We start from the raw sequence: 14167 nt of genomic DNA, 5'->3' as shown, positions 1-14167 counted from the left end.
CTGATTCACAGTGATTTGCAGTTTCAAAGCCATTTCAAATAATTCTTATTTAATAGTCATCCAACACATTGTGATTTACTGAGTGTTGCAACTTGAAATACAGCACACACTTGAAAGTACTTAGCTGTCATGTACTAGCACCAGGATCTGTTTCAGGTCATCTGCCAGTTACTATCCTCACTTCCCCCTCCAGAATCCATTGGTTCACTCTCCAAGTGTTTGCAATAGTGAGAGTCAGTCCAAGCTGAAGCCAAGAGACTGGGCCTCTAGCTGAATCTCCCATGTGGATGTCAGCCCTAAATACTTGGGATTCTGCCATCTACTTTTTTTTTTATTAATTATTTTGCATTATGTGACAGTTTCATAGGCTCTGGGAATCCCCCCACCCTTCCCCACGCCCCTCCCCCCTGGTGGATTCCTCCACCTTGATGCAGTATTACAGTTCAAATTCAATCAAGATTCTTTCCTTGCAAACGTATACCAAGCATAGAGTCCAGCTACTTATTGTCCAGATGGGTTGAACAGTTTCTTGGGGAGACCATTTCTGGTCCGAAGTTAGAGCTGGTAGAATATCATCCCAGTCAATTAAGAGTCCCAATATAACATCAACAGCAATTTGCAACATTATGGAATTGACATGGTTTTGAGTAACCAGTAAGTTAAAAAAAAAAAAAAAAAAAAGGCAAGTTCTTAACCACAACCTATGATTAGCTCATTGACATTTCAATTTTAGTTTATATACAGGACCGGCTGCTATATACCTTAAAATTCTGCCATCTACTTTTATCCCAGGCGCATTAGCAGGGAGCTGGATTCAAAGTGCAGCGATTGGAACTTGGAACCCAATCAGGGATGCTGGTGTTGACACTGGGACTGGAGGAACTACTCCATAAATGCCCAGTACCACCCTGAGAACTTTGGAATTTCCTGCTACTCTTGGTCTCTAGGTAGTATTCGGAAAAGATTTTTTTTGTTACATTCACAAGTTTTACTACTATAGGAGTATAAAAGCAACCCAAACATGTTCACTTCTTGGTTTAAGAATTTGTCTTAAGGGTAGAAATTTGGAGCATCAGTTAAAATGTATCCCTGGTACCCAGAATATGGTCTTTAAATATAAATTTGCCATTATAAGGGGATTTGGCTTTTTTTTTTTTTTTAAGATTTATTTTCTTTATTTGAAAGGCAGGATTACAGAGAAAGAGAGTTGTTCCACCTATTGTTTTACTCCTCAAATGTCTGTGATGACCAGAGTTGCTTCAGGCAAAAGCCAGGAGCTAGGAACTCCACCCCAGTTTCCCATATGGATGACAGGGATCCAGGCACTTGGGCCATCTTCTGTTATTTTGCCTGGACCGATTAGCAGGAAGCTGAATTGGAAATGGAACAGCCAAGACTTGAACTGATGCTCATAATGAGATGCTGGTATTGCAGGTGGAAGATTAACTTAAAGTGCCACAATGCTAGCCCCCAGAGAAATAGTGGACTCTGGGTCTAGGGCTAGAAATGTTTTTGTTTTGATTTTACTTTTTTATTTCATAGCCTTCATTATTATTATTATCATTTTATGATACATTTCCATAGGCCCTGGGATTTCCCACACCCCCTCTCCAATTCCCTCCCCCCTCACTGAGTTCTCCTATATTAATACTATACTATAGTTCTATATAAACAATCATATGTCCATCATTGCGGGCATGGACAATGGCGGAGTCCAACTTCCTATTGTCAAGTTTCATTGAGAGTCCATCTTTGGTCTGGAAGTAGAGATGCATACTGCATTGTATCCTCACATTTGGATATGACAGTTTCCATTACACAGTTACTATACATCTCCTTAAATGAAAAATCACAATACAAAATGAACAACAGGAAGAAAAATAGGAATTTACAATACCATGAAATTAAATGCCATGCTACTAGATATGATAGTCTTCATTACATAGTTACTGTACATCCCCTTAAATGAAAAGCCACAAAACAAAATCAACAGGAAGAACAAAGAAATTAACAATGTCATGAAGTTAACATGCTGCTGAATGACTAATGTGTTGCTGAAGAAATGAAAAAGAAAATCAAGAGCCTTCTTGAAGAAAATGATGCTACTGTATGATCTATTTGAAGAGGTTAAATTTTTAAAAAATCATAATCCATGAGATAGTTTCCACTGATCTTTGTTGGTGAGATATGTCTCCTGTAGGCAATAAATAGATTTTTTTAATCCAGTTCACACTGTGGGTTGCTCCGACCAGGATGCAGCTGTCACTGGTCCATATGATAGAAATGTTTTGAGACCCATTTCGTATGTACCAGCTAACACAGAAACTGTCCAGTGACGCTATGTTCTCATTAAAATAAGAGAAGAGCCTGGCTTGAAGAAGCTTTTACTTGATTAATGTGAGACAAGTTGAATAGTGAAAAAAAAATTAATGACCATAAAGAGTTTCAATTGAAATAATTTTTAAATTCCATGCAAGCGTGGAATACATGCTTCCCATTTTGGGATGCCTGGATTAAAGGCACCCAGCTCTACTTCTGAATCCAGCTTCCTGCTACCCTGTGGAGTGCTGGCTCTCAGCTTCAGCCTGGTCCAGCCCGGGCTCTGGGGAAGTCAAAAAGCAAATGCGAGATCAAATTGCCTGGCTTTCACATGAACAAACATCAGGGATTTGTTTTAGGTTTTTCTGTTAGTGATCCCTATTCCCACCTTCTCAGTTACTGGTCCTCTTTGCTTGTTCCCACCCTTCTTTTGATTGACAGGAGCTTTGTATTGAGCATCCTAGATTTGTTTTGTCTATTGTGTTGCAGATATTCTCTCTGAACTATCTGTATTTAAGCTTTATTTTCATATTTCACTTGAAAATATATTGTATTGCGTCATTGGACAGTTGATTTTTGTGTTCTACTTAGAATCATCATCTCCACTCACAGTTGTAGTTTTTAAAATTCCGCGTTTTCTTTTAAGTTTTATATTCACAAGCCAGCAGCTAAGAGATATTTAGACTGATATTCGAGTGCAGATAAGATACTTGGGATTTTCAGGTTTTCTCATGAAAACACTTGCTTGAGTTTCATTCACCTGTGACTACTACATTTTTTTCCATCTGTTTCAAATGATGAGAAGAAATTTCCACTTGTGTTTTTCCACTTCACCTTTTTCCTCAGCTCACCTTGCCTGCATGCATGCAGCCTTACCATTGCACTGAAACTGCATATGCATAGCAGCCTCAGCTTGTTTTGCACTGAGCCCAGAATGCTCAGTTTAGACTGTCTTATTTTTCTGAGCCGTTTGCATTCATCATCATTGTTGGCTGCTTTTTCCTTGAAATGCCTTTCTTTGGTTTCTTTGATAGGATTCATCACTGACTTTCTTCTTAGTCACTTACGCAACTTACCGTTTTCCATCCTGCAATTACTGGTATTTTCTAGAATTCATTCAGGTACATCCTCTCCTGTTTACACTTGTATATATTTAACCTGGAATTTTGCCATCTAATGGCTTCATTATTAATAATACTGTGATAACTACCTCCAAATCTTGGGCCATGTGGTTTTTTAAAAAAGATTTATTTATTTTTATTGGGAAGACAGATGTACAGAGAAGAGACAGAAAGATCCTCATTCTGCTGGTTCACTCCCCAAGCGTCCACAACAACTGGAGCTGAGCCGATCCAAAGCCAGGCACCAGGAGTTTATTCTGGGTCTCCCACATGCAAGTGCAGGGTTCTAAGGCTCTCGGCCATCTTCTAGTGCTTTTCCAGGCCACAACCTGGAGCTGGGTGGGAAGTGGAACAGCCAGAATATGAACCAGCATCCGTATGGGATCCCAGCGTATGCAAGGCAAGGATTTAGCCTCTAGGCTGTTGTGCCAGGCCCTCTCCATGTCGTTTTTAAAAGTTGAAATGCAGGTCTGGCATGAAGCTGCGGCTTGGTTTGCCAGTGCTGGTTTGAATCCCACTTCTGTGTTTCTGATCTTCCGTCCGATGATTCACTCCCCAAGTGACTGCAATGGTCGGTGCTGCGCCAATCCGAAGCCAGGAGCCAGGAACCTCCTCCAGGTCTCCCACGTGGGTGCAGGGTCCCAAGGCTTTGGGCCGTCCTCAACTGCCTTCCCAGGTCACAAGCAGGGAGCTAGATGGGAAGTGGAGCTGCCGGGATTAGAACCGGCGCCCATATGGGATCCCAGGGCGTTCAAGGCGAGGACTTTAGCCACTAGGCCACCATGCTGGACCCTGCCTTTTAACTTTTATGAATAGTGTTGCTATACGCATTCATGTACAACTTTTTGTGTCGAGATAGGTTTCATCCTTGGGTATATGCTTGGTCATATGCTGTGTTTAACTTTTTGAAAAATTGCATGTCATTTTTCACTGTTACTGTAACTTCCATATCACCATGTTTGGTTGGCCCTGTCCTAGCTGTTACAGGCATTTGAAGGAGTGAACCCATTTGGACACTCCCTCTTTTTCTGTCTGTCAAAAACTAAAGAAAAATAGTTTTATAAATCCCCTTTCATGGGTTAGACCATGAGGTATCTTTACTAAAGGCAAAAGTGAGCCCAACATTCTTACCGTCTTCTTTTTAAAATTTGCTTACTCATTTGAAAGACAAAATTACAGAAAGGAGAGACAGACACTCTCCACCTGCAGTTCACTCCTCTGGAGGCCACAATGGCCAGGGTTGGACAGGGTTGAAGCCAGGAGCCCAGGCACCCATCCTGGTCTCCCTTATGGGTGCTTTTCAACTTCCTGAAGTGGATGGATCTGAATTGACATCTGGCTGTCTCAGCTAGGTGTCAGGAACCTTATTACTTGAGCCACCAGCTACTGCGTCCTCCTAGGGTTTGCACTGACAGAAAACAGGAATCAGAAACAAGACTCACCATTCATGCCCAGTTACTCCCCCTGTGGAGCATTGGTGTCCTTAACCAGTAGGCCAAATGCCCACCTCAAGAGAGAGCTGCTGCAGTGTGCTAACTGGGAGTATTATATGAGAATCTCATGCGTGCTTAGAAATGCAGCAAATCCTTTCTGATCTGCTGCTTTTTTTTTTTTTTTTTTTTAGCCCAAGATCTGTCACTCCCCAACTTAAGGAGCAGTTGGTAGTTTTGATATATTGTGATGTCTGTTCACTGTAATGATGTGATGATAACTTAACAGATATCTGCATCTTTTATCGTTCATCAGATTGTATGCTTAATTTACATATGTGTAGCTCACTGTCAGTTTTACCTTGCTGAATCTGTTAAAACAATTTTCATGTGGTCTCTCTGCTATCATTGTGTGGTTATTTTATTAAGTCTTGTGGCTCTGGAAGGTGTTCGGCCTCTGTACCACTCATCTTCTCCAAGGTATAATCATGGCCTGTGTTCTCTCACCTCAGTAGTTTTTGGCTGTTTTTAGCCTCAGCTCATTTTTTTTTTCTCAGTGCCAGAATACTCAAACCTCATGTTATCACAGCCATTGCTATAGGTTGTAGTTCTTTATCATTCCTGTGTTCTGGACGCTGTGATCCCGCAGCAGTGGGTCAGCGCAGGTGTGGTAGATGGGATGTCGCTATCTGCTCAGAGTTTGCTGGGTTGGGCCATGCAAGAACCATCTGCAGGGCCCGGCACAGTGGCCTAGTGGCTAAAGTCCTCGCCTTGAAAGCTCCAGGATCCCATATGGGCGCCGGTTCTAATCCCGGCAGCTCCACTTCCCATCCAGCTTCCTGCTTGTGGCCTGGGAAAGCAGTCGAGGACAGCCCAATGCATTGGGACCCTGCATCTGCATGAGAGACCCGGAAGAGGTTCCTGGTTCTCGGCATCGGATCGGCGCGCATCGGCCCGTTGCGGCTCACTTGGGGAGTGAATCATCGGACGGAAGATCTTCCTCTCTGTCTCTCCTCCTCTCTGTATATCTGACTTTGTAATAAAATAAATAAATCTTTAAAAAAAAAAAAAAAAAGAAGAACCATCTGCAGGCATGTGTCCCCAAAATTACAACACAGAAATACATAGGAACATATTAGCATAAATGAAAGTAGATTTATCCAATTAAAAGATATTAATCACTATCAGTGTTTTTAAAAATATACCCTGGAGATCATAGCATGCAAATTCCTAATACAAATGTATTTGAAAGAGGAGACAGAAAGATGGAGATCTTCCATCTGCTGGTTCACTCCCCAGAGGCCTGTAGCAGTCAGGGCCAAGCTGAAGTTAGGAGCCCAGAACTCAATCTACGTCTCCTACAGGTGGCCATCACCTACTGCCTTCCACTGTGTGCTTTAGCAGGAAGAGAGTCAGAAGCAGAACTGGGGCTTCAACCTTTGCATTCTGATAAGGGAAGCGGGTACCCCAAATGGTGTCTTAACTGCTGAGTCTAAAACCCATCCCCAAAATTCCATTCTTGCTTGATTTCTGATTCCCTCTGAACCATGTTTTCTAGGGGATGGATTTTGACAGCTGTATTTTAACATTGATTTGATAGCTGTGTCTTAAAGATAACCTAGTAAGGGGCCCAGTGTCATGGCCTGGTGGCTGAAGTCCATACCTTAAATGCACCGGGATCCCATATGGGTGCCAGTTCTAATCCCTGTGGCCGCACTTCCCATCCAGCTCCCTGCTTGTGGCCTGGAAAAGCATTGAAGGACGGCCCAAAGCCTTGGGATCCTACACCCACGTGGGAGACCTGGAAGAAGCTCCTGCTTTGGATTGGCGCTGTTTGGGCAGTTTAGGGAGTGAATCACCCGATGGAAGATATTCCTCTCTCTCTATTTTTTGCTATAGATCTGCCTTTCCAATAACAATAAATAAATCTGTATTAAGAAAAAAAAATGATCACCTAGTGTGATAAGAGCTAGGCTGGAAACTGTGACAGTTGAAGTTGACCTTCCGGGTTGCTTTACTCATAGTTTATTTGCAGTATAGAGATGCAATATTTGGCCAGTAAAACGGGAAATTCTCCCTGAGGGAACTGCTATTTAAATGATTACAACTTAGAAGATATAAATTTTCTGAAGATTATGTATTTCCAAGTTTTAATCAAATTTTTCTTTTTCCACAGAACTCAACAAAAATCCAGTGGAAGGCTTTTCAGCAGGTTTAATAGATGACAATGATCTCTACCGATGGGAAGTCCTTATTATTGGTCCTCCAGATACACTTTAGTAAGTATAATGAAACCGACATATTCCAAATGCAGTTCTTTAATTAATTGGAATTAAAACTGTTTTGGGTTAGGTTTTTGTGTTTTACTTAGCTTTTTCTTGTGTGTGTTAAAAAATTGTGTAATCGTGAGCCTGGTACGATAGCCTATTAGCTAAAGTCCTCACCTTGCATCTGCCAGGATCCCATAGGGGCACTAGCTGCTCCACTTCCCATCCACCTCCCTGTTTGTGGCCTGGGAAAGCATTGGAGAAAGGCCCAAATCCTTGGGACCCTGCACCTGCGTGAGAGACCTGGAAGATGGTCCTGGCTCCTGGCTCCTGGCTCCTGGCTTTGGATCAGCTCAACTCCAGCCATTGTGGCCACTGGGGACTGAACCAATGGACAGAAGATATTTCTGTCTATCTCTCCTTATCTCTGTAAAATCTTCCCAATAAACATTTTAAAAATCTTAAAAAAATGTGTGATAGTTTCAGAAATACCTGAAATAAGCTTGCACATAAAATTATTGTTAGAGTGAGGTTATATATAAATGAACTCTTTTTTTTTCTTTATTTTTTTTTCAAGCAGAGTCACAGAGAGAGGGAGAGAGACAGATATGTATGGCGTCCACTGGTTCACTCATTTGCCATCTCAATGGCTCCGGCTGTCTTGGTGTGCCAGGCCGAAATAGGGTCTCTGGAGCTCGTCTGTGTGACAGGGGCTAAGGGCAACGGGCCATCTGCTGCTGTCTCCTCAGGCATGTTGGTGGGGAGCTGGTTTGAAAGTGGAGCAGCTGGGACTGCAGCTGGTATTCATATGGAATGCCAGTGTCACGGACAGCAGCTTTACCTGTGCTCCATGTCATTGGTCCCTTTATTTACGTTTTATTTATTTATTTGTTTGTTTATTTATTTATTTATTTATTTATTAAACATTTATTAGGTAGACCAAGTTACAGAAAAAGGAGAGACAGTGATCCTCCATTTGCTGATTCACTGCCCAAATGGTAAGAGCTGGGCTGTTCTGAAGCCAAGAACCTAGAGGCTTCCTCTGGGTCCCCCGCATGGGTACAGCCCAAGTACTCAAGCTGTCCTCTGCTGCTTTCCCAGTTACGTTGGCATGGAGCTGGATCAGCAATGAGCAGTCTGGACTCAGATCGTTGCCCATAAGCGATGCTGAAGTCACAGCTGGAGTCGGTGGCATAGCACTGACACCACCTTTGTCATTTTTGGGGGAGAAAAATATACCTTTTAACAGATTTTACTCCTGTAGCCATATGTACAACTTGCTTTATGAGCCTAATGAAGTTTTCTAGTTTCCTTAACCACATGTTCAGGGAAGACACAGCAACACTGCAGTGACAATCTCGTTACCTTTATGGTAGGTACGAGATAGCAAGAGATTTTTTCTTAAAATGATATCTGGGGCCTGGCACAGTAGCCTAGAGGCTGAAGTCTTCACTTTGCATGTGCTGGGATCCAGTATGGGCACTGGTTCTAATCCTGCCTGCCCCGCTTCCCATCCAGCTCCCTGTTTGTGGACTGAGATAGCAGTTGAGGACGGCCCAAAGCCTTGGGACCCTGCACCTGCGTGGGAGACCTGAAAGAAGTTCCTGGCTCCTGCCTTCAGATTGGCTCAGCTCTGGCCATTGTGGCCATCTGGGGAGTGAATCGTCGGACAGAAGATCTTCTCTCTCCTTCTCTCTTTATATCTGACTTTTTAATAAAATGAAATAAATCTTTAAAAGAATGTATTGCTAAGGAATAGAGGTTTGAACATAAACTCTAATGGCCTCACTGAATGCTTATGTCTTTTTCATGAAGTTGTGATATCTAAATATTCCTTAGTTGTCTGGCTGGATAGAATATCTAACTTTACCAAGAGACACACTTTCTAATACTTAATTAGCAGGTTTTTCTTCTCCCTAATAAAACCCATTTCTGCCCTCTGTATGCTTATGCAATCAGAAGCTTTAATAGGGGATATGTAATATTGAAGATGAAACCCAAACCTAAGCAGTTATTTCATCACATTTTGAATATATCATAGAAATAATACTGTGAAGATTCTGTGAACTCTGTGCTACTTCATGATAAATCATTAACCATCAATTAATCACTAGAGGGCACTGCATACTCTTTATAATCTGTAATCAATAGCTAATAACGTATAAGTGCTACTTACTTGTGAGTGTTATGGGTGTTTTTCATTATCCTTATTTTTATGTAGCAGTAAAGTTTTATTATTATTCTGTATATTATTGACTCTTAGCAGAGATACAGAAGATTCTGGAGGCTGTTATTCTATAAAGCGTACCTTCTACAGTAGGTGTAGGATACCTGTTATCTTCAGAATGAGTATTAAGCAGTGTGTATAATCACTCATATCCACAGAAGTAAAAATGTTCAGGGAGCAGGGACAGTAGATTTCTTTTTTTTTTTTTTGAAAGATTTATTTTATTTTTATTACAAAGTCAGATATACTGAGAGGAGAAGAGATAGAGAGGAAGTGGAGCTGCCGGGATTAGAACCAGCGGCCATATGGGATCAAGGTGAGGACCTTAGCCACTAGGTCACGCTGCTGAGCCCAGGGACAGTAGATTTCTAAAGAAAGTTTGAAACCTAGATATCACAGCGTAGTTATACATTTCCTAAGTCTGTCCTAGTGAGTGGTGAACTCATACTTTCTGTAACTCTCCTTTAAAAATAGAATTTATTTTCATCTACTTGAAATGCAAAACAATGGGGAAAGGAAGAAAGAAAGAAAGGAAGGAAGGAAGGAAGGAAGGAAGGAAGAGAAAGTTCTCTTCTTCCACTGATTCATGTCTCAAAACCTGCAATTGCCAGTGTGGGGCCATGCCAAAGCCAGGAGTTAGGGACTCCATCCCGTCTCCTATGTGAGTGACGGGAGCCCAAGCATGCGAGCCATCATCCGCTGTCTGTTAGGTTGCATGAAGAATAGGTGACTAGATGGAAATCGGAGGAGCACGGAGTGGCATCAGCACCCAGACAGCTAGAGCAGCGGTTTAACGTGTTGTGCCACAGAACCCGTCCCCTAACTCTCCTTTGCTTGCATCATAAATGGCTGGTTTGTTCAAGGAATGTGCTTTATTTTATTTTTACCTAGGGTGGACATGGAAAATGAAGGGCTAGCTAACCAAACTCTCTGAACAGCATTCCTTTAGATTTGGAAAATTGTGTTTCAGCTACAAAATTCTTTTACTGTCCTGTTTTAAGATTTAGAGTCACAAGACATATTTTGCATGTTGTGTAGGGAAGGAATCCAGAACTTGAGTGACCAGTGGCAGTGCCAGGTCATTTTTTTGGGTCTTTGAAGAGTGCCTTTGTTCAGCCATACCTCATGGAACCTTGAACTTTGTCTAGGTTTCTCACAATATCCACAAGTGAAAATACCCCACGTCCCACACAACAACCCCTGGGTTGGCTTCCTGGCTCTGGCTCTGACTCCTAACCCCAGCTTCTTGCCAAAACAGATGCTGCAATCATGGTCATGTCGTTGGGTTCTTGCCACCCATATGTAAGACCTGGATTGCTTTCTTTCCTCCTGGGCCTCACCTAATCTCAAGTATTATTTAGAATATCAGTCAGGAAATAGATTTCTCTGTCTTGTTCTCTCTGCCTCTGAAAGATAGAAAGGAATGGAAATGGAGAAAGGTTGTTGGTTGTATAAATCTTGTTAGTAATTTTACTATCAGTTTCTGCAGTAAAGAGTGTGAGTGTGTGTGTGTGTGTACATTTATCGAATCCATGGATGCTTTTAAAATTTACTTTGCTCTGGGCCGGCTGCAATGGCCAGGTGGCTAAATCTTCACTTTGCATGTGCCGGGATCCCATATGGTTGCCAGTTCATGTCTTGCCTGCCCCACTTCCCATCCAGCTCCCTGCTGTGGCCTGGGAAAGCAGTTGCGGATGACCCAAAGCCTTGGAACCCTGCACCTGCATGGAAGACCCAGAAGAAGCTCCTGGCTTTGGATTGGCTCAGCTGGGGCCATTGCGGCCATTTGGAGATTGATCTAGCAGTTGGAAGATCTTTCTCTCTGTCACTCTTTCTCTTTGTAAAATTCAACTTCCAATAAAAAAAAAGTATTAGGGCCCAGCGCAATGGCCTAGTGGCTAATGTCCTCTCTCTTTGAGCACACCGGGATCCCATGTGGGTGCCGATTCTAATCCCGGTGGCTCCACTTCCCATCTAGCTCCCTGCTTATGGCCTGAGAAAGCATTCGAGAACAGCCCAAAGCCTTGGGACCCTGTACCCACATGGGAGGCCTGGAAAAAGTTCCTGGCTCCTGGCTTTGGATCGGCACAGCACCGGCCATTGTGGTCACTTGGGGAGTGAATCATCGGACGGAAGATCTTCCTCTCTGTCTCTCCTCCTCTCTGTATATCTGACTTTGCAACAAAAATAAAATAAATCTTTAAAGGTAGATAAATAAATATTAAAAAAATTTTCTTCAAAAAAACAAAAGATAGAAGCTCATAAAGTAAGACCATGATGTCAAAAACCATTTGAAAAAAAAAATTAAATTGCACACAGTAGCATCTTTGTGTATTTGAGAAACAGTAGATATGTAATGTGTTAATATTTAGCTTATAGTACTTTGGGTTTCTATTTAAAAAAATTTTTTTTTCAAAGAGTCATTTATTCATTTCAAAGGAAGAAAAGGAAAGAAAGAGCTAGTTCTTCTGTCTACTGGTTCATTTCCAGAACTGCAACAGGAGGTTCTGAACGAAGAACTCCATCAGGGTCTCCCACATGGATGCCAGGGTCCCAAGCATTTGGGTCATCTTTTTGTTTGTTTGTTTCGTATGTTGTTTATGTGGTTGATTTGGGTGGGAAAAGTGGATAATTTGGAGAAAGTGGCTTTTGACCATTGTTTCCAAATTATCTTTTTCTTCTTCCTGTATTGAGAGGATGGGGCAGGTAAGGGGAGAAACCATACGCAGCCTTCCAACTACCTCGGGGATTGGGAACGGCTACCCAGTGTCATCCCAGGGTTCCCATGTGGAGCATGCTCCGAGGTTCTGCTCAAGTGGTTTTGATAGTTCTGATATGCTGTTGATCTCACTGTGCCAAGGATGAGCAAATCCTTCCAAGATCCATTGCTGGCATAGTTTGGGCCATCTTCTGCTTTTCTCCGGCCATTAGCAGGGAGCTGGATCAGAAGTGAAACAACTGAATCAAAAAACCTGGCCCCCATTTGGAATGCCAGCATCACAGGCAGCATCAGCTGCCGCAGTCCTGGCCCATAGGAGTTCATTTTCAGTGTTAGCACTGGTGCCTTGGTTTTAATGATTGTATACTTAATGCCAATAGTATGCAAAAAATTTTGTGTTTATTTTTTTTTTTTTCCAGTGAAGGTGGTGTTTTTAAGGCTCATCTCACTTTTCCGAAAGATTATCCCCTCCGGCCTCCTAAAATGAAATTCATTACAGAAATCTGGCATCCAAATGGTGAGTTCATCCAGTTTTATATTCACACATATGATCGCCTATCACTAAAGATTTCAAGGTCAGCGATATTTTCGTGCTTAGTTCGTTATGTTTATTGTGTCCTGGGTCTTTTATTGAAAGAGAAGCAACAAATTCATATGCAAACGATTACTTATTGTTTTCTTACCTCCCAGTTCTTTTTGAGACTGACAGAATTCTAAGCCAGAAGCAAATTACGAAGTGATAGATAGCATCACTAGAGCCGTGACATCTGAAGGCACACTGTAGGAAGAGCGCAGAAGTCAGTAGTTTGAGTTGTTCAGATTTTCTCATTGTCACTTTCAGTCCTTGGGCAGCTCTTCTGTCTGTACTCACAGCTGTTAAAAAAATCATGTTCTACCTACTGCATTTAGTGACTCAAATAACATATTGTATTTCCTACCCTTGGAAACCATGTAATGCTGTTGTGTACAAAGCGATGATAATTGACTTTTTTAGCTCAAAAATGAAGTTCCATGTGAAATCTATTATATGAGCCAAGGAGCAGGTAGGTAAGCTTTGTTTTTACATAGTCTTTCCTAAATTTCAGCTTGGTTTGTGTTTTTTTTTTTTTTTTTTTTTAAATGCTGGAGCTTGCACACCATCTCTTTTCTAATTATTTTGACTGTGTGCAGTCAGGAGTTTATTTTTTCGGTTACTATACTAGTTTGCTACCTACTTATCATCCTCAAGACTCTCTTTACGCAAGAATTTTAGGATCCGCTTGTGGGAGAACTGACATGAAAATAGTTAGTGAAGGGTGCTGAAGGCTCTGTTTTTTTTTTGGTTTTTTTTTTTTTTTACTATATTTGCAGCAAGATTGATATGGCTGTTAGATAAAAACCATACCAAAACAGCAGGACACCTGAGACCAGAATGATGCTAAATTCAGGTTTTACTGAGGTGTGCTCCCAGGTGCAGTTCCCTGGTCCACAAGGTAGTGGGCCAGGGAAGTCGCCCGGTTTTTCTTTTTTTTTTTTTTTTTTTTTTTTCTTTTTATAATCTATTTTATTGTGTTGTTGACAATCTTTACATAGTTAATTACAGTTAAAGAAAGAAAAAGAAAAGAAAAAAAAAAAGGTTCAGGGGGATAGGGAAGTGGGCAATACTATTATGTCCACATTGTTTCCATCTTGTATCTGAGGTAAAGGGGGATATTGAGGGGGAAGCCCCACCCGGTTTCCCGCCCACCCCGAGTCCCGGATGTGGGGCATGCTCTGAGATATGTGCTCGAGTGGTGTTAATAGTTCTCCGGTTATGAATCGCTGCCAGTTTCGCTCGATGAGGTCGTCCACTGATTGATATGGTCCATCATAAAGTCTCCGTTTGCCCCATATATCGCTGCCAACATATAGCTGAGATGAATGATTGATCTGCTCTGTCTTCTGTCTTTTCTTGATTAGAGTTCTGAGTCCAGCAGTTCGATTAGGGAGATCTCCAAAGAAACTTTGAGGTATTCCCAGACTAGTTTCTTGTATGCTCTAGCAAGCACAGGGCCCGGCACAGTCCATCACCACGATCAGCTGGTGGTTGCAATTGCTGGGTTGGT

General features: G+C 41.9%; 1 protein-coding gene across 1 annotated transcript in view; it reads left to right on the top strand.

Annotated features, from left to right (window-relative positions):
* Window positions 1–14167, top strand: part of UBE2G1 (ubiquitin conjugating enzyme E2 G1) — a 94001-nt gene that overhangs the window by 57611 nt on the left and 22223 nt on the right. Inside the window, exons 2-3 of the mRNA XM_058675231.1 lie at window positions 7047–7149; window positions 12503–12600. Of these exons, the coding sequence (XP_058531214.1) occupies window positions 7047–7149; window positions 12503–12600 (201 nt within the window). The remainder of the gene's footprint in view (window positions 1–7046; window positions 7150–12502; window positions 12601–14167) is intronic.

The sequence above is a fragment of the Ochotona princeps genome, chromosome 17 (genome assembly GCF_030435755.1).
Source record: "Ochotona princeps isolate mOchPri1 chromosome 17, mOchPri1.hap1, whole genome shotgun sequence".
Classification (NCBI taxonomy): Eukaryota; Metazoa; Chordata; class Mammalia; order Lagomorpha; family Ochotonidae; genus Ochotona; species Ochotona princeps.
The sequence above is the reverse complement of the archived record's forward strand: the minus strand, read 5'-3'. Positions and strand labels throughout refer to the sequence as shown.